This window comes from Microtus ochrogaster, chromosome 5, assembly GCF_000317375.1.
Source record: "Microtus ochrogaster isolate Prairie Vole_2 chromosome 5, MicOch1.0, whole genome shotgun sequence".
NCBI lineage: Eukaryota > Metazoa > Chordata > Mammalia > Rodentia > Cricetidae > Microtus > Microtus ochrogaster.
In genome coordinates, this window is record NC_022012.1 from 47,453,970 (window position 1) to 47,481,170 (window position 27,201).

Below are 27,201 nucleotides of genomic sequence, written 5' to 3' on the forward strand. Positions count from 1 at the left end.
AGTTCCAGGACAGGCTCCAAAGCCACAGAGAAACCCTGTCTCGAAAAAAAACCAAAAAATAAATAAATAAATAAATAAATAAATAAAATTCAATGTACATGCAAACCCAGTATTTCTTTTGACATTTTCCTCTACTGACATCAGATAGAAAAGAGATCCATAGAAATGAAAGTGAAGTCATAAGGCCAAGACATGAGAGAGCATGTGAGGGGGTGTGAGGTACACACTAAAGAATAATTATCCTTCAATATGTGGGCAAAACAAAGAAAAAACAATTTAAAATAACTTATTAGAAAACTTTGCATCCTTTGTATCACTCACATTCTGCTAGTCTCCTGCCTGGAGCTCCTCTATCATAAAAAGCTATCAGCATTCTAGAAAAAGGAAATGGGCTTCAAACTGAAGAGCAGGACAGGAATTAGAATGACAGTAATCCAGGACTGGGAAATGGACACGAGAAGTGCCTGTTCTCTTTCCTGTGATGACACCAAAGACAAACGGCTAGACTAGGTACAAATGATACTCAACTGTATTATATTCAATAACTGAGGTCTCCCTTAATTTAATGTAGGTTATATAGTTTAATAAATTACCTTTTAATGTCGTTTTTGAGAACATACTGATACCAAAAACCATTTTATACCATGAAAAAAGAATTTTATCTTTAGTTCTGCCATGCTACAAGTGATTAAGTAAAAGGAAGGCATGAAATTCAATAATAAAAGTAAAATTCACAAGAAGAAGAAAACAGAAAATCACAATTCAAGGTACAAAATACTCACTTGATAACTACTATCCCTCTTTGACATCTCAGAAACTCTGGGCCCTCACCTTGCATAAAAAGCAGGAACCATGAAACATGGATTCGGTCAGCAGTCAGGGCAAGGCATCATGCTTGTTTCACTCTCTGGTCATATACAGGGATTTTGAGATTTAGAAATGAATCTCGTTTTCCAGCACATGAAGAAAGCACAAACCATCTGAATGGATATCAGTCAACCCTGACAGTTTGGTGCAGAACAGAGCTCCCAGCTACCGCACGGGACCAGAAGGGGTATCTACTGTCACCTCACCATTGCAGTCACCTCTTTTTCGAGGGGGTGAGGGAGAACCCAGCTCAGTGAAAGTATGTTCAACACATGAGCACACTTTATGATCAGAACACCAATAACTCAGGCACCAAAATCAACAATAAATGAGACTTCAAGAAACTGAAAAGCTTCTATAAGGCAAAGGACACTGTCAATAGGACCAAACAGCAACCTGAAGAATGGGGAAAGATTTTAACCAACTCCACATCCAATAGAGGGCTAATATCTAAAATATATAAAAAAAAAAAACTCAAGAAACTAGACATTAAAAAACCAAACAATACAATTAAAAAAAACTGGGACACAGATCTAAACAGAATTCTCAATAGAGGAATCTCAAATGGCTGAGAAACACTTAAGAAAATGTTCAGCCTCCTTAGCCATCAGGGAAATGCAAATCAAAACTACTTTGAGATCTTTTTTATTTTGTTTCACTGTAGCTTTAGAGCCTGTCCTGGAACTAGCTCTCCTAGAGGAGGCTGGCCTTGAACTCACAGAGATCCTCCTACCTCTGCCTCCAGAGTGTTGGGATTAAAGGCCACCACGGCCCACCATCAGGCAGATCTCTGTGAGTGCAAGGCCAGCTGGTCTAAAGAGCAAGTTCTAGGACAGCTAGGGCTGTTAAAGAGAAACCCTGTCTGGAAAAAAACAAAAAAGGAAAGGAAGGGGGGAAAGGGGAGGGGAGGGGAGGAGAGGGAAAGGGAAGGAAAGAGAGGAGGTATATTTACACAAGGGAGTGTTTCTCAGAGGTTTAAAAAAAGACATGAAATTTGCAGGGGTGGGAACCAGAAAAAGAAATTATCCTGAGTGAGGTAACACAGACCCAGAAAGACAAAATATGGTATAGAATTCACTTACAAATGGATATTAGTGGTTAGGTAAATGATAATAAAGTTATAACCCACAAATCCAAAGAGGATAGGTAGATAGAGGGCTGGGGGGGGGGGGGAATCATGGCTCTCCCTGGAAAGCGGAAACATATTCTGCAGGTGGACTGTGGGTGGGGTGGTGACAAGAGCAGGAGGGATCAAGTGGGCAGGGAAAAGTGTACAAAGAGATAGCTGGAACCGGGGAGCATTGGAGGGTGAGGGGTTAAAGCCAGTGCAGTGGAAACGTCCAGGAATCTATGTGACCCTAGTGAGGACTCCTAGTACTGGAAGCTAGATCTAAACTGGCCATCTTTGGAACAGGCAAGTTTCCAGTGTGGAACTTGGTTACATTGGGTTAAGTTGTTAGCCAAGGAGGTCCCATGGAGATCCCTAAACAACCCAGGCTGACACTAAAACAGTGTCTGCAGGGTGGGGTCACTGCCACGGACATAGAGAGGTCGAGCTGGTCCCTGCATAGAGCCTTCATCCCTACACTCTAATCTTTTTGGCATGAGAAGGTACTCTGCAGGCTACAAAAAGAAAAACCTGGACACTAATACAGCCACAAAATCCTCCACCTACAGTATGTCCTGTCTGGAAGATGTGCTGGGGCAAGAGTGTCACAGAATTTGTGGGTGTGGCCAACTAATGTTTGTTTTACTTGAGACCCACAGAATGAGAGAGAGCCATGACCTACATGCCTTGAGGGCCCAGAGACTTGGCTATCAGTGCCTAGTCCAGTCATCATCAGAATGACTTCCTCTGGCCACACTTGGAGTGGGTACAGAGACCCACAACTAGACAGCTTGCGGACAGAGTCTAAATCAAGATTTAGACAGAGTATAAATCTCCATCAAGCCCCCCCCCCACTGAATCATCTAAGCTGGACACATGTGGACTCACAGAGACTGAAGGGGCAAGCAAGGAGCTTGCGTGGTTCTACACCAGGTCCTCTGTGTATATTACGGCTGTTAGCTTGGTGTTTTTGCGAGACTCCTAACAGTGGGAGTGGGTGTATCTCTTTTTCCCCTATTGGGCTACCTTGTCTTACTGTATATTGTCCTGTCCTCAGTAGCTGTCATCTCTTGGCCTGTTCTTTTCTGTGGAGGAAGCAGGGCGGGGGGTGGATCTGGGGAAGAAAAAAGGTGGTGGAGAGTTAGGAGGAGTGGAGAGAGGGGAAACTGTGGTCGGATGTACTGTATGAGAGAAGAATCTATTTTCAATTTAAGAAAGAAAGAATGTTCAGGAGTGGTTAGGAAACTTTACGAAGATAACCTGTTCTCTAAGAACAAAAAACCCTATAAATCTGTGCCCCTCTCGGGACCCCAGAACCAAGGTTCTTGAGTGTATACATATTCCATGGCTCTTTGTCTACACAACATGAAGAGGACAGGGCTCTACACAGAAGTCTGGAATAATAGGAACAAGAGCATGCATACAAAGCACTCCCTTCATGGTTAAAGGCTTAAAGCTTTACTGAGCTGCTATGAGCCAGCCCTTACGGTGGGTTCTGGATATAGAGAAATGAGCAAAATAGAAACCTCTGCTCTCTGCTCCTCAACTCCAGTCTCCAGCTATCACACAACTACCGCAGCGCATTTATAATACTTTTACTTTATAAAACAGCAAATAAAAATGGAAGACAAAAAAGTACCTCAAACACTCAGAACTGATGAACTAAAAGAGAATTTTCTTATGTAAATAAGCCTCACTCATGCCTGTTAAATACCAAATGCTTAGTGGTCCCTTGCTCTCATGATGAAATTTCTAACCTTAGAAAAAGTTTTTATAACTATGTCAGCAGGCTTGTAGTCTCCAGTATTGCCTAGACTTTTAATTGGCAACAGTCACTGAAAACTAGACCCTAATACTAGTACATACATTGTTATGCAATGATCATTTAGGAAAAAGTACTAACCTGGGGCCCTAAACTGTGTGACTAACTACAATGTCTATTTTGTCTTTGAATTTATTTGAGATTAATTATACCTCTTTGGAAATATGGCTTCTAGCATTTGTCACCATTGCTTTTCCAAAACCAAGGCCCACTTCTATCACTTACTACATTTTTATTTTGCTTCAGAACTGCCCTGCTGTGTAAGACAATGTGTCATGGTTTGAGCTAAACAGTTCGAGGCAAAGAGAGTAGCAGGGACCTTAATAAAGGCTCCATTTGTTAAGAAGTAGAAACCTGTACACATTACTTGACCCTTCTATGTCTTAATTTTATACTCTAGAAGGAGGCTGGCCCTCGTATTTCAGAAGTTAACTGTGAGCATAGATAGATAGATAGATAGATAGATAGATAGATAGATAGATAGATAGATAGATAGATAGATAGATAGCATTAATACAGAGCCCAGTTAAGGAACTGCCGCTTGCTACTGTTACTAATCTTGGTACAATTTCTAAGATGGTTTATTACAGCCTCTCTACTTGTCTTATTACATATGGTTTAAAATGAAGCCACTCAGATTCTATATCAAATCATTTCTGTATCAACAACAAATCAGATTTTCTAAAATGTCCCTTTAATTCTTCCCTATTTGTCTAATGTCCATAACTAAGTGGAAAGAGAGTCAGACTTGCACCAGAACCATTTCCTGACATGACCATCCTCTTTAAATCACAATCTAAAATGAATAAAGCTTTCACAGAGAACTCCATGAAAACGAGGCCTTCTTTGAGGTCATTTCTCTATATCACCAGCTGTAACAGCAGAGATCAAGGAAAACACAAGTAATTTTGCAGAGCTAAAATGGCATCAGAGCATAGAGCAAATGTCCAGCCCATTACAGTAAGAACAACTTTGGCTGGTATCACAAAATCCTTGTCTCTGTGTCAGAGTATAACATTTGCTATATCTTTATTCTGATGAACATTTCAAGATGTTCTATAGCTGTTGACCACAGCTACCAGTAAGTCTCAGAAATGAAACAGTGTTTAAAATTTCAGTGAAGGCTCATAAAATAAAATAAAATAAAATAAAATATAACCTAAACAGTTACAGAAGGCACAAAAAGGCTGGTGTCACTTATGCTTCTACACAGAAGCAGTGCTACTCTACTCTCAATGATACCATCATTCTACAAGTCTTTTACCCATAATAAAAAATTAAAATCTTGATACTCATATAATGTGACATCAATGAATGAATGGATTTTTTAATGTGTGTAAAGAATAGAAAACTATTCAACCTTCAAGAAGCAGGACAGTATGCCATTTGTGACAATCTATCTGTAGACATTATGATGTAGACAATCTGTAGACATTAGGATGAGTGAGTTAGGCATGCACAGAAAAACAGTATCACTGGTGTGGAATAAAAAAAACTAAACATAAAACATAAGACAGAAACATAAAACATAGCAAGGGAAGTCTCTTAGTCAAAAGACACAAAATTTCATTCAGACATAATAAGTTCTAGGAATTTTTTGCATAGAGTGGTGGCTATGGCAAAAAAAAATAAAGTTCTATAAGTAAGGATTCTAAATGTTTATACCACAAAGAATAATAAGTTGAAGGGATTGATATATTAGCCAAAGTTAATCATTCTACAATGCATACATACAACAAAACATCACACTGTGCCTCTAAATATGTAGAATTATTCATATCAAAATACAATTGGGGACTGGAGAGATAGTTCAGTTGTTAAGGGCAACTGATGATTTTCCAAAGAACCTCAATTCAGTTACCAGCACCAACACAAAGGCTCACAAACATCTGAAACTCCAGTTCCAGAAAATCCAATGCAGGTTTCTGGCCTCCACCAGCACTGTACACATGGTTCACACATGTATGTGTGTGTGTGTATATATATGTATATATAAATACACACAAAGTAGCCTTTCTTTTTAATTTTTAAATACAAATTAAAATATAAAAATATAACAAAACTTAAGTTACAAAAGAATTAAATGAAAAGACCTTTATATCTCAGTATTCTAAACCCCTTTTTTTAAAGGATCAATACCTCTGTCACAGACGGAATTTTATAGCTTCCAGTGGTTAGTAGACAAAAGCATGAGTCAAAGACAGGTGTATTAGAACAGAGAATGAATAACTGGAACAATGGTTGAGGACATTCAAAACATGCACTATACATTTTCTTAAATTTATTTGTTTGTGTGTTTGTTTATTTAAAATGTGAGGTTTTTGGCTGAATGTGAGTGTCGTCATGTGCATGCTTTGTGCAAGCAGAGGCAGCAGGTATTTTTGGAAGAGTTACAGATGATTGTGAGCCACCAAGAGGGTTCTTGGTTCTGGGAATCAAACTCGTTTCTCTGAAAGAGCAGCAAGTGTTCTAAACTGTCGAGCCTCCTCTCAGACCCCAAAAGCAGCCATTAATTCCTAATAAGAAGCACTACTAAATCATTTAGACTAAACTCACTTAAGGAATTTTTTTAACATGAAATTATATCATCCTGAAATATTTTAAACATGCATTTAAAAATTCAGGAACTCATGAAGCTCACAAGTGACATCTATTTATAAATAAGCCAAATGCAGAAGCATGTGATCAGTTTCATGGTGTTTCTTCCTCCCACATAAAATTTTATCCAGTCATACCCCATATTCATGGTGGTTTTTCTTTTCAAATTTTACTCAACCTTTAGTGTTTAACATTCTCATATTTAATAAAAATGAATAAAAATATTTAAAACATATATTTGACTATCTAATACCTTGCTTAATAGAGGTGCACTGAAAGGTACAGCAGCCTGCCTGCCGATGCAATGCAGCAGTGTCTGTACTCAAGAGGCTGACGCAGAGGAATAAGGAGCTGAAGGCAACACTGGACTACACAGCAAGTTGTAGGTCAGCCTGCAGAACTGGTGAGCCCTTGTCTCAACAAGACAAAGGTAACTAAGGTAAGCAGCTACCAGGATAGAAGAACAGTGAGGGCAGGGTATTTGGTCATTTTCATCATCTGATTTCAAGACCGTGTGGTTATATCACTCATTGAAAAAGAAAAAAAAATGGAAAAAGACATTTTGTTCAATGCAAACGTGTTCACAGCTAACTATCACTCAAACCGTTTCCCTGAGGGCGGAGCATCATGTATTCTCAGTGTTCTACCTGCACATTCTAAAATGTGAACACATGGATAAATAGTCCAGTTTAAATTTACTCTCTAAAAGTTTTAGCGTTGACATTCTATAGACAGTTGTCATATGTGGGAGAAAAGAGAAGGAAAATCTTGTTTTATATAAATTCTTCACATTTCTTTTATAATTAATTATAATTTCCAAGTACTAAAGTGTAAAACATTCTTTATACTCAATCTAACCCCTACATAAACACTCAGAGCAGACTGTAAACTAAACTAGGGCAAAGAAGCTGTTGATACTCTTAGCACTTCTAAAGATCTTAACAAATAATGTCAAATTTCAATTCCCATACTGTACTAAAGGAAGCAATCCAAGAAATATTTATTTCTCTCAATAACACAAATACCCAACCTCAATCATTACACTTCTATTTGTGTCCCACAGCCTAAAATGCTTCAGCAATACTCATTTCCATATTTGAAGCCATAATCTTCAATATACACTTTCTCTTTGGTTCTGTCAAATGATACCGTAAAGATGCATTAAGTCTTTAAAAATCTTAATCTTTATAAGAGGAGAATATGATCTAGACCATTAAATAGTTACAAGGTATAAAAAAGAAGCAAAAAAATCTACAAGAATCCTTTTCAAGGTTATATCAGTAATATTCCTATCCAAAGGTATAAGAGGTTTTGAATATAAAATTTAATAATATGCCAAGGATTCTCAAATACTATATTGTACCATTCTGAAGTCATTCACTGCTTTAGAGGCATGCTTCAAAAAGATACTTTAAAATTAACATATGCTTTATCTCATTAATTGACTCATTAATCTAGTGGTTAATCCCACTTTGGGGGAATTACATTGTATGACAGAAAAGTAATACCTATTTCCCCCCACAAAAATAACAGAGAACTGAACTTTAAGTCACCAGAACCTTATATATATAGAAATATACAATCAAGCAATCAGTATGAAAAGAAATTTAGCTAATAAACTAAGTCTGGAAACAATACCAATGTCCTTCGGTGAGTGATTAATGAAACAAGCCCAAGTCCATCAAAACAATAGAGAAATACTCAGTATGAAAAAGATAATAAAGAGGGCTGGAAATGGTTCAATTTGGTACTCCTTCAAAGGACACAGATTTGGTTTCCAGCACCCAATTGGCAACTCACAACAGTAACTTAGCTCCAGGGCTCCAGGGTATCTGATGCCCCCTTCTGGCCAATTCAGTAACTACTCATACATGTGGTGTACATACATACATTCAAGCAAATACACACATAAAATAAATATAAATCTTTTAAACATCTTTCAAAGAAAATGCCTTTATATACACCAATTTGGTGAATTTTTAGGAAATAATCTTAAATGCAAAACAACAATCCCAAAGGGCTGTATCTGGTTTCACTTATTAAAATGTTCTGGGAATAATGAAATCCTAGAAATGGAGAACATGGGATGTCTCTGTCGTACTTCCTACAATTACATGTGAAACACCAATTATCTCAAACTAAGAATTTCAATTATACAGTCAAGCGTCGATGATTTCATTGTTGTCGCACATCATACAGTACATTCACAAACCAGGAGGGCTAGAACATAACCATACAATACAACCTTAAGTAACCACCCTCAACTATGTGGCCCATGATTGATAAGGACATTACTAATTAGCACACAAACTGTACCTTTAAAACACAGTAATACTATCTGAGTCACATAAACAAAAGCTGATTTCAGTGGCAACTCAGTATTACAGTCTCCAGAAGAACAAAGGGAACAAATACAGGGCCTAATCAGCCACAAAGAAAGCGTCGGTGAGAACAATGACCAAAGCCATGCTAACAATGCACTTCAATGAAAGAGAAGCTAGACATATTAGGGACTCAGCTGTAATTCAAAATGAAGCTTACCCGATGCTTTGCTTTAATTTTCTTCCTATATTCTTCTTTGTCGAATTTGTCCTCTTCCTGAAGCCTTTCCTTTGCTTTGTCTAAGTTGATACCACCAGTATCATCTTCTTCCTCCACATCTTTTGAAGCAGATTTCTGAATCTGTGGCCACTGCTGAACCAGCTAAAGACAGGAAAAGTTAAGAATAGGATACAATGGACAGGATGTCTACAGAAACAAACTGCTTCTGAGTATCCATTTAAAATGAGGCATATGGCCCACCCTAAATGCGTTATTTCTTAAACTTTCTCATCAACTTCATAATTAAAGAAAGATGCCATAGAAAAAGCCTTCACAGCCCAAGCAATACTGCCATTATACTGTGAGCACATGATTAAAAACGATTTCACACAAGTATTCGAACAAAGTGATTAAAGAATAAAAACACTTCCCAAAAACAGCTGTTAATTCTCTGTCCTCCTGCAACTAAGCTCAAAACCATCGCACAGAGCAGAAAACTGGGTGACACTGTATCTCTTTTGAGCTACACCCAGGTACCTAGTATAAGCCTCTAACACAGCTCATCAAAATGCGTTGTTCTACATTCCTGTTTCTTTTAGTAAATCTAATATCCTTATGAGTGTTGTAATAAGAGGAGCGGTGGGGCTGCTTTCTGCCGCTTGGCTCCCAGTTAGTTTTACCCAAAGTTCCTGGCACCCAGCCGCCCGCATGGCTAGCTTTATACCCGAAATAATTACATGGAATCTGTATTCTTTTAAACATTGCCTGGCCCACTAGTTTTAGGCTCTTATTGGCTAGCTCTTACATATTGATCTAACCCATTTCTAATAATCTATGTAGCCCACGAGGTGGCTTACCAGGGAAGATCTTAACCTGTGTCTGTCTGGAGTGGGAGAATCATGGCGACTCACTGACTCAGCTTTCTTTTTCCCAGCATTTTGTTCTGTTTACTCCACCCACCTAAGGGTTGGCCTATCAAATGGGCCTAGGCAGTTTTTTTTATTAATTAACCAATGAAAGCAACAGATTAAAAAGAAATCACGCCCACATCATATGAGTACCTGTTACATAGTTTTCTCAATCATCCTCAGAGACCATAACAATATGTGATAATTAAAACTCACCAATGAGTCATGCATATATCAAGTAATATTACAGAGTGGAATAACTAACTCTAAAGGAGAAACCTGGCTTGGGTTTCAGAGACTGCTCATAATTCCACACAGTAATTTATGGATAAGAACAAAGTGACAAGCAAATGGATCCAAAAGGAGACTTGGCTGAGTGTTCGGAATTTTTCACTAGTTTAGTGTGTCATGCTAAGTAAATTTATTATGCTCTGGACACTTGTGCCCCTTCTAGATCTAAAAAAAAGAAAAAAAAGAGGCAACTCAATAATTTCCTTTGTCTCACACTATAAAGTACAAGCTCTAAACAATTCAGACAAAGTCATTCCCTTAACTTAATAGTTTTAAATTAAAAACTGGCTGCCAGAGCATCTAAAACCTATACTTCTAACTTGAAAGTATGCTAAATAATTGTCAGACAAACATAAATTCTCAGATAAACATCTCACAGCCACTCATACATCCTTGGTACTGACACCGTTCTTCAAGGTAAGATTTCCATAATCTTATTCTTTTGGCAGCCAATGACGGTGGCAAAGGAACTGCATGACAAACTATGTCAGTAATCACTGGGCTCCAACGTTGTGAAAGGGATCCATGGTGAAGAGATAACACCAATACCCAGATATCTCATCCAAGTTGACTCACAGAGGGAAATTAATATACCTTTCTGTGGGCTAAACAAATCACAGCCCATCTTTTAGAGGCTCAGAAGTTTCAGTATCATGCATAGCCACAAACAGTTCCTCTTAGTAACAAGTATACATTACAACATTGTACAATTAAGAGATTTATAATCATCTTGGAGTTAATTACTGTAATCTGTGCAGCTGAACTCTGTAGCACAGAAAGCTCATTAGGGTAAGAGCACTAATTTTATAGGGGCTTTAGACATGACTGCACTCTCCTTTAGCTCACTTCTTGGGTACATAGTTCTCTACAGTGGTTTTATGACGAATATTTTGCTTCATTTCTATTGGCTTCATCTTCTGCTTCTGGCAACTCTGAACCACACTGCTACTTGTTCTTTTTCAGCTCATTCCTCTGCCCCAAATAACAACAAATTCTTTAAATTCAAAATGAAAAAGGAAAATAAACCCCGTAGATAGAGGCTATTTCAGCAACATTTCCATAATGATGAAATATATGGTGTGGTTCTTTAATCAATATGAAAAGATTATATTTTACTGTAGTAACAGATTACTAAAAATTATTCTGAGTTTAATACATGTTAAGTTCTATGCCCCATGCTAGGAATCCAACAGCAAACAAAATACCTTTCTCTGTAGATACGTACAAAAGAAAGTTAAAATCATCAAATAAGACTGTGAGGTTATAATAATAACAACAACAACAGCAGCAGCAACAACAATAATAATAATATTTCCAGAAAGGAAGAAGGCGAAAAGCAATGAGATTTTAACAGTACTGTGTGATATTTTAGAATGGTCAGGAAACTTGTGCTGGTGAGAATGGGGTCATGAAATGAAATTCTAAAGACCTTGCTATGCCAGGAATTAGTTTTCATCCTTTGGGCAATTTACTTGATGTCCTAGGTTTACTTGACCATTTGAAAACAAAACAGTAATTCTTAAAATGATGATCTCTTTGAGAATAACATAGATGTATACATTTAGAATCTGGCACAGATAAAGGAAATACGAGACAGAGGCACCTACATCTGAAATCTAGGTAGAAGGCAGAGAATTCCCTCCATGGCCAGTCCTGCGATGAACATGCACACACAGCACATCTGAGGGAAGTGCAAATCGGGCAGTTTACAGTCATGCTAAGATGAGAGCATCTAAGTAGCTGTGTTAGTATTCTTGTGCTTGTTCCCAGGAAACACTCTGATGAATATTGATGAGAAAATCTGCCCCATAAAGAATGGAATTTAACAGCATCTCACTGCTGGTATCATCAGGAAGGACTTCAGTTTACTGCATACGAAAACCCTTGCCCACATCGCACAGCTGATAAAAGGCCTACAAGAAGAGGGAAAAGAAGTGGCCAGCGTGCTCCGGAGATATTTTTTTTCTCAAATAATAAATGGCCAGTCAGCAGGAAAGCCAGCTCCATAATCCCTAAGACACAGTTGAGAAGTAACACATTTACAGAATCTTACCTCCCCTTCATCAGTAAATGTTATTTTCTTATTCACTTTAAAATTTCTCTTCATTACTTTTTTTGCTTCTGCAACTTTGGTTAATTTTTTCTTGACACTGGATTTAGAAGGTTCCTTTTTCTGCTTAAGGAAGAAAAAAAAAGACTTAGAAAAGTGGTTGCAATATAGCAATAAATTTTCCAAACATGACTATACATTTTATTCTCATTGGTAATCACAAGCACCTAAAACACTGCCCAGAAACTGAACTACTGGCATTTTAACTAACAGCTCCCTCAAGACTAACGGGGCTTTACATGTGAACAAGACAGGCACTAGGCGAAACCCTTTATTTTGCTCTATTGCTAAAACTGTGCTATTTAAAATGCTGAAGTAGCCGGGCGGTGGTGGCGCATGCCTTTAATCACAGCACTGGGAGTTCAAGGCCAGCCTGGTCTACATGAGCTAGTTCCAGGACAGGCACCAAAGCTACAGAAAAACCCTGTCTCGAAAAAGAAAAAAATGCTGAAGCACCAGAAACATCAGGATAAAGCAAGAAACAGTCATAAGATGACGCTGTTTCCTAGGTAAAGCATAAAATATTACTAAATTAACAAATTCAAATTTAAATGTCTAGACTAGAAATATATAAACTTAGAACAAAATTACTAATACAGTGTTTACAATTCAATATTCTTCTATCAGCTATAAGAATTTATTCTAGGGGCTGGAGAGATGGCTCAGCAGTAAAGAGCACTGGCTGCTCTTCCAGAGGACCTGGGTTCAAATCCCAACACCCACATGGCAGCTCACAACTGTCTGTAATTCCAGTTCAAAGGAATCAAACAACCCTCATACAGAAACATATGCAGGTAAAACACCAATGTGCATAGATTTAAAAAATAATTTATGCTATGAATGCAGGAAAATATCCTACGACAAATTGAGTCCAAAGACAAAATGAATTAATAGTACTTTAACAGACCACCATAGCATCATACTAAAAATTCAACACTACTGCTTACTTATACTAGTGGACACTGAGTGAGTCACTGAGGAAAGGAATGTGAGAGACCACGGCATGGCTTCTGTGATGAGTAACAGTAAATAAATGATGCTTTTGAAAATGTTGGGTAATTCTCCATGAACTAAGGCCAGTACTTGACTAATGCAGTGCAGCTCCCATTACAGGAATAGACAGAAAAAGAAGTCTTTGACGTAAGACTTGAGTTTGCTCAGCAGTTAAGAATGAATCTGCTCTTCTACAGGGCCAGAGTTCAGTTCCAACACCCATGTAAGGAGGCTCACAACTGACTCTAACTTCAGCTCCACAGGACTGAAGCCTTTGAACTCCGAGGGCACCAGCACATAATTGTACATACACACACATTCATAGAGTTTAAAACACTAAAAATAATTTAAATGAGTCTTTGACATAGTAGTCAAGAAAATTTGTGGTAAACTCTGCAATTATGAACCATGTGAAGATTAACTATCCTCTATAAATTGAGGATACTAATATCCTATTACTTCCTCACAGATTGTGCGAAGGTTAAGCAATAAATAAAAGTAAACATGCTGTGTAATAAGTTCATGTCAATTTGATACAGGATTACTTCACAGTATACTAGACTGTGGGCTTCTTAGCTTTCACTTCTGTACTACAGTGAAGCACTCAGCAAAGGAAAAAAGAGGAATAAAATAAGAATCATCAGGTTTGGGGAAGATGCACAACTATGACATTATGATAATATACTTAAGTAGATACCGTCAATGTTGAATAAATTAAAATTAAATACCCTAAATTAAAAACAACCAACTTATTAAGACAGTTTAAAATACATTATTAATATATTTTTAGATATTTTTTCATGTTTTATTATCTTGGATAGTTTTATGATAACTTCACACAATCTACAATCATCTGAGAAGAGTCTTTCAATTGAGAAAATGCCTTCCTAAGACTGACCTATAGACAAGTCTGTGGCACACTTTGTTGATTCAAAATTGAAGTGTGAGGGTCAAGGTCACTGGGTGATGCCACCACTGGACTGATGACACTGGGTGCTATAAGAAAGCAGGATGGGCAAGCCATGCGAAAGCCAGCAAGCAATGTTCCTCCATGGCCTCTGCAACAGTTCTGCTTCTAGGCTCCTGCCTTGAGTTCCTGCCCTGCCTTCCCTGGACTACATGTTTCTTCCCCATGTTGTTTATGGTTATGGTGCTTATCACAGCAAAAGAATCCTAGCTAAGTTAATGTAAGTCAGATAATGCATACAATAAAATTATGATTTAAGTACAAGTACGTTGACACTAATGCTTCTGTTATATATGTATTGCTAATAACACTTTATATTTCTTATTCTTGATTTGTGCAATCTATAGTATTTAATTATATTACTTCTCTCACAAAAAGTCAATTTATGTTTAGTAAGTTACTAACATTTAATTCATATATGGCTTATGAGAAGATTTATCAGATAGATATTAAGATTTATACTACAATCTACCAAACAAGATTTTTTGGTACCAAAAAAGATTTTTCAAATTATTTTTTCTTAGGGACAAACACTATTCTCCAGCCCTTCCTGTAACTCTATGGACATTTATAACTGGTGGCATGAAGGCTTTACCTACTGTGCTTACTCCTCCCACTCTCTACCACTACCTCTAAAATAAATATGTATCTTCTCTGTAAATATTAGCATCCTCATTTCCTATCTTACTTCAGGGAGCGATGAGATGGAAGAAAAACTAAACTGAAAGACACTAAAGCAATGGCAACTTCTTTACACAGATAAGGTGAGTGTAAAAGCACTACAAACACGGGAAGTAATTAAGTCCCGCTTCCTTCAGCCTACTCAGAATTCCCACACACTTTTCCTCACAACGCTTTGCCAGAGGCCTCTTCCAACTATCACTAGAATCTGCAACTTCATTATTAACTTCTAGTAAATCTTTGTAGCTTTATGGTGAGAGATTTCTGGATTGCCCTATTTTCTGCAATCAACTTTCTTGCAATGATAGAAAAACTCAGAAAGATCAACTGATATAATTATTGTATCAACATACATATAACCATAATTAATAAACTAAAAGTATTAGGAAGTAGTATGAACAAACTTTCCAGGGTGATGGTATTTCCTACTACTTTGATAAAAGTTTGAGCTACATAAGGATATATTTGAGAAAAACTATCAAATGTTTGTAATTCTAATTTGTCATTTCCTTGTATGGTATGAGAATTTATTCTTCAAAAGATACTGTCAACAAATATTGAAAACCAGCTAATACTATGCAGTCTGAAACATATGGAAAAATGCAATGACATTGGGAATGTACTCAAAAGTGTGTTCAATAGATGGCAACATGATAAAGGAAATATTGTAGATGGTTTATCAGGTAACGGGTATATTTGTATCTAATAATATATCTGCAACTTCTCTGAATATTTAAAAATACTCTTAGTAAATACAAGAATCCAGTCCTTATGAACAGAAAGAGAACATCAGAGCACACATTCCTAATGCCAAGAACAGACAGAATGGAATGAAGTCAGAAAGAGAAGCAGTGCACTCCAGTGACACTGGTATGGCTCATGAAACCACTGACTTTATGGGGTTAAAAAGTGGGGGTATTTGTTTTTGCCACTGAATGGTCTCTTGGTTTCTAAAAGGGGCAATGCTTGCTCTATTTTCTTCCCTCTCAAAAAAAAAAAAGATTCCCTTTATTAAACAAAACATTTTAAGAAAGCCGCTGAAAAAAGCAACAGAAGTGCCAATATTGCTGAGAAGAGGCTTCTATTACCCTAGCTGCTGACTTGCCGCTAACATTCACTCACTCAAAGTGTACTACTGACTACACAACACAAGGCATCTGTGTCCGTTAGATTTCAAGTGAGATAACCAACACAGAGAAAAAGTCTATTTGGGCACACAATTTTATAAAAATTTTCAGTCCAAGATGCTGGCCTGAATGCTTTGGACAAGACAAAACACTTAATGAGGGCAAGGCCATTCTTTCCATGATCAAGAAGCTAAAAGATAAAGAGGAAAGGGTCTGGGTGGCATTACTCCCTTCAATGTCATGACCTCAATGACCTAAAGCAAAGAAATTCACACTAACCCCTACCTCTTTACTTAAAGGAACCACTACCTACTGAGAGCAATACTCTAAGAATCAAGCCTTTACCACATTTACTTTTGGAGGGCAGGGAAGATCCAAATTATCGCTCTATCAGAGCACACAGTTGAGATCCAACAGTGCAAGCTTAGTGGTCTCTTGGGTTTCTAAGAGCCTAACTGATAATGATATAATAATTACTGAACATTAACTATTGAATCACAAGCACAGTAAGTGCCCAAATGCAAGATCTTATCTTACAAAAAGGAGAGATCTTTAAACTTACAGGAAAACACTAAGACATGTGTACTACTATGTGAACTTAAACACCATTTAAGTTCATTGGTGGCATTTTTCAAAATTGGTTTTAAGAGAGGGTGTGAATGGGTAGGTGTGTGCATGTGTACATATCTGCACATGCATGTATATGTAGGGATGAGGGTGAGCTCGCCAGCAAATTCCCATCTGGAGGTGAGAGGTTGACTTATATCACTGTCACTCTCCATCTTATTTCTATGAGGCAGGGTCTCTCGGTGAACTTGGAGCTCACCTCTTTGGAGCATAGCCAGAAAGCCCCAAGATCTGCCTAGCCCCCCTTCCATCCTGCACTGAAATTTATAGGTAGACACCCCCCCCACACACTATATACATGGCTTCTATGTGGATTCTAGGAGGTCCAAAATCAGGACCTTGTGGGTGCAGAGCAGGCACTTTACCCACTGAGGTATATCTCCAGTTTCAGTGCTATTCTTTTCAGTACTAATTTCAGCAGGTAGCCTAGTATGTTTTCTATTGGTGTGGTAAAACACTAACCAAAACCAACTTGGGAGCCTGAGCAGGAACTGAAGCAAAGACTAAGAGGCAGGCTGCTTACTGACTGGCTTACTCAGACTGCTTTCTTACAAGCCTAGGACCACCTGCCTAGGTGTGGCACTGCCTAACCTATTAAATTCTCATGTAAGCATTTCTATTATCTTAACTTAAATGTTTTAATAAAAGTAACTTCCAATATATTACCAGTACAATTTATATTTCCCTTTTCTGTCAGTCACATTCCAACACCAAAATTTTACTCAAATTACTTCACCTTATTTTTCTCTATCTTCTCATCGATTTCCTGTTAAAAATTAACCATAAATTTCCTGATTTAAAAAACATTCTTTATAGAGGTTCAGCCTATATAATTCCTTAAATATTTCACTGCTTCCAATAGTTAAGATAAAATCCTAATCTGTTCTCTAGAGCTAATCCTGTTTTCATCCCATGTCCTGATTTTAAGATCGTGTGTCACGATCAACTAACTTCATCTTCCTCTACCTCTTACACTCTTAAATGGTTGTTTACCTTTTCATTCTAAAACATATAAGGTGAATTTTCATAGCCCTATAATTACCCATTACTAGGCTATTTTCTTTAATTCACTTAAATTGTTACAGAAACCAGTTTAGTCTGGATGTAATCATACTAAAATAGTTAAAGCATTAGAGTGGTATTTGGAGCTTTGTAACTAGACACAGGCATCATGAGTGCCAGGTTATTACACTGTGAGTGGAAAAGCTGATCCCAATTGCCCAATAACTCTTGCTGGGGGTGGGGTAGGGGGCGATAGCAGCAGCGCTCTTCTTTTACATTCTTATAATTTAATTTTTGTTTTGTTTTTGTGTTTTTGAGACAGGGTTTCTCTGTGTAGCTTAGGAGCCTGTCCTGGAGCTCACTTTGTAGACCAGGCTGGTCTCAAACTCACAGAGATCCACCTGCCTCTGCCCCCCGAGTGCTGGGTCTAAAGGCGTGCGCCACCACCTCCTGGCATGATTTCATTTTTAAGCTCCACATTAACTTTTCCTTCACTAAAACAATCTTTACTCTCTACTACCATGGCAGGCCCTATACTAGATTCCCCAGAATATAAAAGTGTTTTCACGGCTGGCCATGGTGGCCCAGGCCTTCGTGTATTTGGGAGGCTGAAGTAGGAGTATCAAAAGCACAAGGCCAGCCTGCGTAACTTATCCACACTCTGTCTTAAAAAATTTTAAAGTGTAAAAGGGGCTATTCCTACTCCAATAGCAATGTCTAGAGATGCTCACAAGGCCCAGCATTTGACAAACCATAATCAGTCTCTCTAAAATACAGACGAATGAAAATGGCTATCTGGAACTCCTGGTAACAGAATTGTTGATCTTTATTCCAAGAAGCTTGGGAAAGCACCAAAATCCATATGTGGTGTGTGTCCAAGCAGACTTTGAGGAGTTTGTGCTCTGAGACCTAAATTCCTCATGACATTTCCTAAACAACAACGCTAGCAGGGTATAGGATGATTCCACCTGTGGTAAATGTGTTCATGACAGGATCTAGAGAATGCTCCTTTTTTGTTTTTTATTGAGGAGCAGAAAACCTTTGTCGAAGGCACAAATACAGGTCAGAAAGCTAAGTAAATATTATGCTTTTTTGTTTGTTTTTTTTTTTTTTGAGACAGGGTTTCTCTCTGTAGTTTTGGCTGTCCTGGAACTCACTCTATAGACCAGGCTATCCTCGATCTCACAGAGATCTTCCTGAGATCCTACTTCTGACTCCTGAGTGCTGATATTTAAGGCATGCGCCACTACTGCCCAACTAATATTGAACTTTATAAGATAATAAAAATCAAACCTTGTTCTGTGAAAAAAACATTCAAAATAGTTTAAAATTTAAAAAGTATCAAAAGGGTTAGGAGTTTAGCTCAGTGGTAGAGCATCTTTCTAGTATGTGCAAGACTCCAGGTTCAACCCCCCAGTACTCTGTGTGTGCATGTGAGTGTGTGTGTGTGTGTATGTGTGCATGTGAGTGTGTGTGTGTATGTATGTGTGCATGTGAGTGTGTGTGTGGAAGTAAAGAGGAGGAAGTAAAGAGGAAGTAAGAAAGAGGAACTAAAGAGGAGTCCAAACATATCAAACTCTGGAGCAGTTTTGAATTTGTTGTTTTTCTGCCTTGGTTGCCTCTCCAATAGAATTTCAATTTTAGCTTCTTTTCTTCTAGGCTGACTAGAGGAATAAAATGTCATGATGTCTTACACGGTGCCACAAGTTCTGGCCAGTGCTCATGAACTCAAATCTCCATCCCCGCCTTCTGCCTGTGTTTTGGTTTCCCAAAGCTTAATAGGAGATCTTCCTACTGAGAGTGATGATTGATAAGGGGTTAAAATTCCTGTGAGCTGCTCTTTAAACACAGCCAATAGTAAAAGTTAATTATGAAATTATAACTAAATAAATTGTACTGGAAACAAAGCCAGAGTGCCTAGGAATGTAAATAGAATGCTTGAGGCTAGAGTTTGAATCATGGCATTAAAAAAAAAAAAATGAAGGCAACACAAGCTCTGAACTCTACACATCCTGATGACAGAACCCCATTTCCCTGTGGACTCTATTCTAGCAGTTGTTTAGTGTGATGCATTTGCTGGTTGAAATACTATATATAACATGTCATCTCAACTGCTGTTCAGTGGCCTGTGTTGCATCATTGCTTTGGTCACGATTGGTGTATTTACACCTTTCTAATTGGCAATTGCCACTAATCAGAAGCACCTTGGCCCTGCAGTGTTGTTGCTAAGCCTTGTTCCACAGCTCTGACCCCAACTCTCCTCGCTCCTCTTGGTGATTCTCATCAGCTCTGGAGAAGCAGTGGTGTCCAGGCAGAGAGTCTTCTCCACCAGGATTAATGAGAGTGATGATTGATAAGGGGTTAAAATTCCTGTGAGCTGCTCTTTAAACACAGCCAATAGTAAAAGTTAATTATGAAATTATAACTAAATAAATTGAAGAAATAAAGGTTCACAGAGAAGGAGGCAGTTCTGTGATTGAGTGTCACATCACTGTGATAGAATGACACAGCCACCCTGACACTTGGTCCAGGTTATAGAAGAAAGCTGGCTAAACATGAGCCTGTGAGCTAGCCAGAGTGATTGATCAGTAAGCTTCAAACCTCCAGAGTTCCTGCCCCTACATCTCTCAGTGACAGACCACAACCCAGAAACTTAAGCCAAATAAACTTTCTTGCCCCAAGTATCTTTAGTTCATAGTTATTTAATTACAGCAACAGAATCAGGAACAGGACAGATAGAGATGGGAACACACACATTTTAAAGGACAATTTAATTTTGATATTACATATGGATGAGTAGAAAGTAACTCGAGATTATACAAACACATCCATGATAATATAATCATATAATCAAATGAGATTTAGGCAATCAGCATGTGCATGGATATTTTAAAAGAATTTCAATTTGCTAATTTTAAATATAACAAACTAAGGAAAAAAATTGACTTACTTTATTTTTTTAAGTACAGAGAAATATGTGCTCTTAAATTTATTCATTATCACAAAAAATGCATACAATTTTGATTGTTGGCTGTTTTTAAAAGCATATATTATGCATTTTAAGTCAATTTTATGAATTATAAAATCTATTTATAAATAATAAATGGTTATATTTATGACTACTATTTTACTGTTACAATTTAGATATTACCATTTGTATTTTTAAAATATGCTACAATGCACTTAGTGGATAGATTTTTGAAGAGCACAAACAACAGAGTAATATCTAAGACTACCAAATTATCACTGTGCTGATTATAACATAAATGTACTTATAAATCAATGCAGGTAATGAGCTCACACATCTATTATTTCACAAAAAAAACTATGAAATACTAATATCCTCCTTCAAGTGCAACTTTCTGAGACATACAACTCTATTTTAAAAGGGATATTCAGAAAAAACAACAGCTAACTGAAAGTAAAGATAGCTTATTTGTTGAATGTAAATGATACCAATTACAGGAGTTTGCTGGTACACCATGGCAAAAATTAAGCTTATTTCAAAAGCATAGTAGCAGTGCGAAGGCATAGTAGCAGTGTGTAATGATTTAACAAACCCTGGAAAATAACTAGATTTGTCTTAAAGCCTTAGTTATTGATTTTCTTGCCTATTCCACAAATAGTGTCTGGTATATTAGGCAAAGTCTACAGGCAACGGCCATAGGAAAATTAATGAGCAAGCTGGTTGTGGACCATTAAAGCAAAATATGCAGTCACTTCCATAAAAGAAAAACAGGAATACAGCAGCACGCTTACACATAAGAAACATTAGGATAAAATAGTCATTTCTATAGTTAAAGAACATCAACAAACATGAAGATCTTTCCATATAAGAACAAGTCAGGAATGCAACTAACATAGAATTTAGTCATTTTTTAATTGGGAGACTAGCATTAAACATGAGGAAATCAAAGAGATGAAACTATTCCATGGAAAGAAAACGTAGTGCCTTCGCAAACAAGTCTAAAAAACAAAAAATTATGTTATTGTGAAATCTAAAAATATAACATTGCTAAGAACAAGTAAATATGGAAACTATCTTCTTCCAAAACTATTCTTTAAATGAAACTTATATTTAAACTAGAAATATATCTTTGATGTCTATATTATGCTTGCTACTTTCAGCAAAAGTAACTACAATATAATTAATAGTTTTGCAAAAAAATTATAGTAAGTTATATAATATTTATTACTTAAGGAAGGGTTTTACAATATTCATAGTGAAATAATTTTACTTATTACTATTCTTTTCTTTTTTTTTTTTTTTACTATTCTTTTCTTAATTAACACTTTTTCACTTATTTTACATACTGGCCATAGTTTCGCCTCCCTCCTCTCCTCTCCTCTCAGTCCCCCCACTTCCCATCTACCCCTTCACATCCACTCCTCCTCAGTCTCCACTCACAAAGTGGCAGGCCTCCCATGGGCTTGGACAAAGCATGACACATCAGGCTGAGGCAGGACCGACTGCCATAGGAATAGGTCTCCCATTAGAGGACAGGTACAATGTCAGGAGATCTCCTCATCAGCTTGTGTAAAGTCCAGTTAAAATAGAAGCATGCTTCAATATATTGTACAGCTTGGTCCTGGCATAAAAACAATTCATACGCAATGAAATATGCCACTTTAATCACTAGAGGTTTATTTATATCTTGTCTATAACAAAAAGAGCCAAAGGTGACGCCCCAATAACTTTGCCTTTTATTAGTAAGCTTGTGCAATCACCTTACCTTACATGTGAATACAGCTAATAACTTTATTCTCTTTAATGCAGTATGTCAATAATTACAAGACATCACTAATTATGTAACTAAAGTGATATGTATATTCTTGTGGTTGTATTATGCCACATAGAACTCTATTTGACTAGCATGTGAGAGATATAGAATCCCCTACAGACTTAATATCATCAGCCATGTTGGAGTAACTCATATGTCAAAAGCCAATCTTTAGCAGCTAAAGGTAGTATCTTGGAACAATAAAAAGACTATTACATACAGGGATGTTAAAACAACAGAAAGTTAATTTGCACATATCTAGGGTAATAAATATGAGACTGGGATGGAGAAACGTCTCAGCTGTTAAAGCTAGGCTCACACAACAAAATTATAAGAATTATGAGAGTAAGGTTATGAGAAATGCAATTCCTTGTGAAGATCCTCAATGTTCTTTATAGACAGAGGCTTTCTTGCTATATCCTAATATGGACATTCAGTCCACAATATGTAGCCTGCAGCCACCGGCCAGTAAAATGCTCAGTTATACTGATGCCAAAGAGCACCAAAAGTCCATTCTATGCCAATTGAGCCCCAAAAAGAAAAAGTAAGCTGGCAAATGCTTGATAGCAAATTCGTCAAAAGATCGTGAGTGAAGATCCAGTTAACCCATGCTCGAATGTCTGGCCACAGAAAACATGAAATGTTAAACATGCTGTTTTTAATTACTCCATTTTATTCATCTATTTATTGTGTGGGTGTGAGGGGGGAAGGGAGGGAGAGAAAGGGAGAGAGGGACAGAGAACGAGAGGGAGACTGTATGCATGTATAGGTGTCTGCCTGCATTAAAGGGGGGAGGGGGGTAGTGGGGGGGCACACGTGTGGTGCATGTATGTGCACCACCCATCAGGATGCATATGCAGAGGTCAAATGACCACTACTTGTAGGAGCAGTTTTCTCCTTCCACCTTGTAGGTCACAAGGATGAAACTCAGCTCATCAGGTTTGACTGCAAATGGTTTTAACTGCTGAGACATTTATCAGGCTCTAAACATGTTATTAATGCTAAGTTTGTGATGATAATATAAAGCACAATATGAAACTAATATATCTTTGAATAGTTCTCTAGCTCAATCCTAATTTCTTCTGTATATTTGGACTAATATAATATGTAATACCCTCAAGTTAACTATAATGGACAGATATTTATGGTCCATTTATATTTTAGTCACAAATCTTAAAACCAAGCAAAAATGAAAACAGAGCCACCATAAACTACCTTCAAAACAAAGCCACCACGAGTGTAATGTTCTACAAAGGCCTAAGGTATAAGACCTAAACGTCAGAGGAATAAGAGCTCACATAACCCTCACTAAGTGGACAGAGGGACCAGAGACAGTGGACAAAGACGGCTACTTCCACACCTGAGCACTTGTTCCCTTAGCTTACTAAAGGGTAATGTTTATAAAGATTGTTTAAGTCAAGTTTTCTGCTAAAAGTAATATGAAATTTGCACATCATTTTTTAAATGAGGCAGCCAGTGAGACAGCTCAATCAGTAAAGTGCTGAGGATCATAGTTCAGATCTCCAGAATCTGATTTTCTTTCTCTTTGTGTTGGGGGGGGGGGGGTGTGAGTTGGTTTATGAGATCCTGGGTCCTATAAGGGAATTTACCACTGTAGACTTCCTAAATAGACATGTGGTCAAACTGTTCTAAATATTTGTGTTTATACCCATCAATTAGTGCTGCATGCAATCTTGGCCAAAGGAGCTTCTCTCCACAGCGAACAACAGTTAAAAGAGACTAAACTGATCAAGGTGCTGAGTCTGGGTGTTGAGTACTTAGTCCTAAACAAAGCCTTTATACCACCATCATTACCACCCCAGGTTCAGGATATCACAGAAGGAGGGTGGACAGAGTGCTAGGGGATGGTGGGGGTGCTGTGAAATACTGCCTTCTACAGACACGATGGTCACAGTGCTCAGGAATCCACACCAGACCAAGCCAACAGGAATAATCAGCACTCCAACAGCACTCATTGGACCCAGTGAACTTGGGGGTGGGGGGGACGTCATGAAGGCAGGAAAAGAGGTTCGAGAGTCTCCAGGAACAGTTGGTAAAAGGTAAAATCAAAGAACATTGTACATGTGTATGAGATTGTCAAATTAAATAAAAGATGTTTCTAAGCCACTGTGGGTCTGTAACCCAGCACTTGGGAAGCACAGGCAGGATGATCCCTGCGACAGCTGATGAAAGCAAGTTCACCAGAATCAGTGAGCAAAAGTTCAGTAAGAGACCCTGTCTCAAGAATCAGGCTCCGAGTGATAGCGTAGGCTTGTGGTCTACACACACACATACACACACACACACACACACACACACACACACACACACTCACACAAATGTAAATATTAATTATATCTTATGTGAACTCAAGAAGACATACATAATGTGTGCCTTTGATATGTGAAAACGGCAATGATTAAAACAAAAATTCTTGCTGGTTGCAATGTTCTAAAATAATGCTCCTGATAAATACTACTCATCCAGCAGACCCTGAGTAACAAAGGTAGCAGAAAACTTGCAATACTGAATCAAGTCTAATATACTGGGAAAAGGGCTGTGGCAAGAAAAAAAAATCTATTAGAAAAACAAAGAAACAAGGAAATTGAGAAAGCATTGCTTGAGAAGCTGAGAGAGCACAGATCTCTGACTATCAAGTCCACAGACTCATCTGGTTATTACTCCTGGGAACAATGATGTATTGTCTGCTATGCTGTATTATAACAGGTGAAGGCATGATCCTATTTAAATGCTGTATTTATATCTAAACTGAAGGACTGAAAACAATTGAATATATTTTGCACATACAAAATTGGTTTTGGTCAAACTTAAAAAGATGCATTCATGGGGCAACTGTCCAATTACAGACTGTCATTCAAAACCTATGTGAACAGATGGAGTAGATTTTTACTAAAGAGAACATATGTCTAAATATATACATATGTATCTTTCTACCCAATATAAATGGCTCCATTAATTTTTGTTTTATTGGGGGGGGGGATCTGCTTGCTTCAGAAAATGAAATCCCATCAATACTGAAGTTTTGGAAACTTACTAAAGGGAAGTAATGATGCATCAGAACCAGTCTCAAGAGAAGTGTCATACCTTGAGTAGAAGTAATTTGTGGATAAATCAAGGTTTTCAAATGTTCTGTTAATTCACTAGTGTGGGATTTTTCCAGCTTCTTTATGTAGGTGTTTAGTGCTATGAACTTTCCTCATAAATTTGGGTATGTTGTGTGGTCATTTTCATTGAATTTTAGGAAATCTTTAATTTCTCTCTTTATTTCTTCCTTGACCCATGGATGACTCAGGTGAGCATTGTTTAATTTCCATGTGTTTGTGGGCCTTCTGGAATTAGTATTGCTGTTGATTTCTAGTTTTAAACCATGGTGATCTGATAAGATATATGGGGTTATTCCAATTATTTTGTATTTGTTGAGGTTTGTTTTGTTACCGAGTATGTGGTCAATTTTTGAGAAGGTTCCATGAGCTGCTAAGAAGGTATATCCTTTTTTGTTTGGATGGAATATTCTATAGATGTCTGTTAAGTCCATTTGAGTCATAACATCTGTTAGTTCCCTTTTTTCTCTGTTCATTTTTTTTTGTTTGACTGACCTGTCCAATGGTGAGGGGAGTGTTGAAGTCTCCACACTATTAGCGTGTGGGGTTTAGTGTATGATTTAAGTTTTAATAGTGTTTCTTTTATACATGAGGGTGCCCTTGTATTTGGGGCATAGATGTTCAGTATTGAGATTTCCTCTTGATGAATTTTTCCTGTGACTAATATGAAATGTCCTTCTTTGTCTCTTTTGGTTGATTTTAGTTTGAAGTCTATTGAGATTCCATCTTACACCTGTAAGAATGGCCAAGAGCAAAAACTCTGATGACAACTTATGCTGAAGACGATGTGGGGTAATGAAAACACTCCTGCATTGCTGGTGGGAGTGCAAGCTGGTACAGCTCCTTTGGATATCAGTATGGCAATTTCGCAGAACATTAGAAAACAACCTACCTCAAGACCCAGCAATACTACTTTTGGGTATATATTCAAAGGATGCTCAATCCTATCACAAGGACATGTGTTCAACTATGTTCATAGCAACATTGTTTGTCATAGCCAGAACCTTGGAAATACCCTAAATGCCCCTGGACTGAAGAATAGATAAGGAAAATGTGGTCCGTTTACATAATGGAGTACCACACAACGGGGGGGGGGGGGGGGACAATGGCATCTTGAAATTTGAGGGCAAATGGATGGATCTAGAAAACATCACATTGAGTGAGATAATCCAGATGCAGAAAGACAAATATCATATGTACTTATTCATAAGTGGCTTTCAGACATAAAGCAAAACAAAACTAGCTCAAAATTCACAATCCCAGAAAACCTAGACAATAATGAGGACCCTAAGAGAGACATACATGAATCTAATCTACATGGAAAGTAGTAAAAGACAAGATCTCCTGAGTAAATTGGGAGCATGGGGACCATGAAAGAGAACAGAAGGAGAGGAGGAGGAATGGGGGAGCAGAGAAAAATATATAGCTCAATAAAAATAAAAAATAAATTAAAAAACAAAAACAATCAGGGGAAAAAAAACAAAGTAAGGTCAATGAAAATAGACAAAAGATTAAAAGCACTTTGCCATCAAGCCTGCCAGCCTGAGCTGGATACCTGCATGGCAGGAGAGATGGACTATCATCAAAAGCTGGATACCCGCACGGCAGGAGAGATGGACTATCATCAAAAGCTGGATACCCGCACGGCAGGAGAGA

The 27,201-nt window shown here is 37.6% G+C and overlaps 1 protein-coding gene across 2 annotated transcripts in view; it reads right to left on the minus strand.

Annotated features, from left to right (window-relative positions):
• Positions 1 to 27,201, minus strand: part of Ddx10 (DEAD-box helicase 10) — a 156,599-nt gene that overhangs the window by 64,188 nt on the left and 65,210 nt on the right. Inside the window, exons 14-15 of one of the 2 annotated variants that reach the window (XM_005347348.3) lie at positions 12,189 to 12,308; positions 8,937 to 9,098 (exon numbers count right to left, since the gene is read on the minus strand). In XM_005347348.3, the coding sequence (XP_005347405.1) occupies positions 8,937 to 9,098; positions 12,189 to 12,308 (282 nt within the window). Of the gene's footprint in view, positions 1 to 8,936; positions 9,099 to 12,188; positions 12,312 to 27,201 lie in introns of both variants that reach the window. The other variant, XM_013346110.2, reaches the window with a different exon arrangement.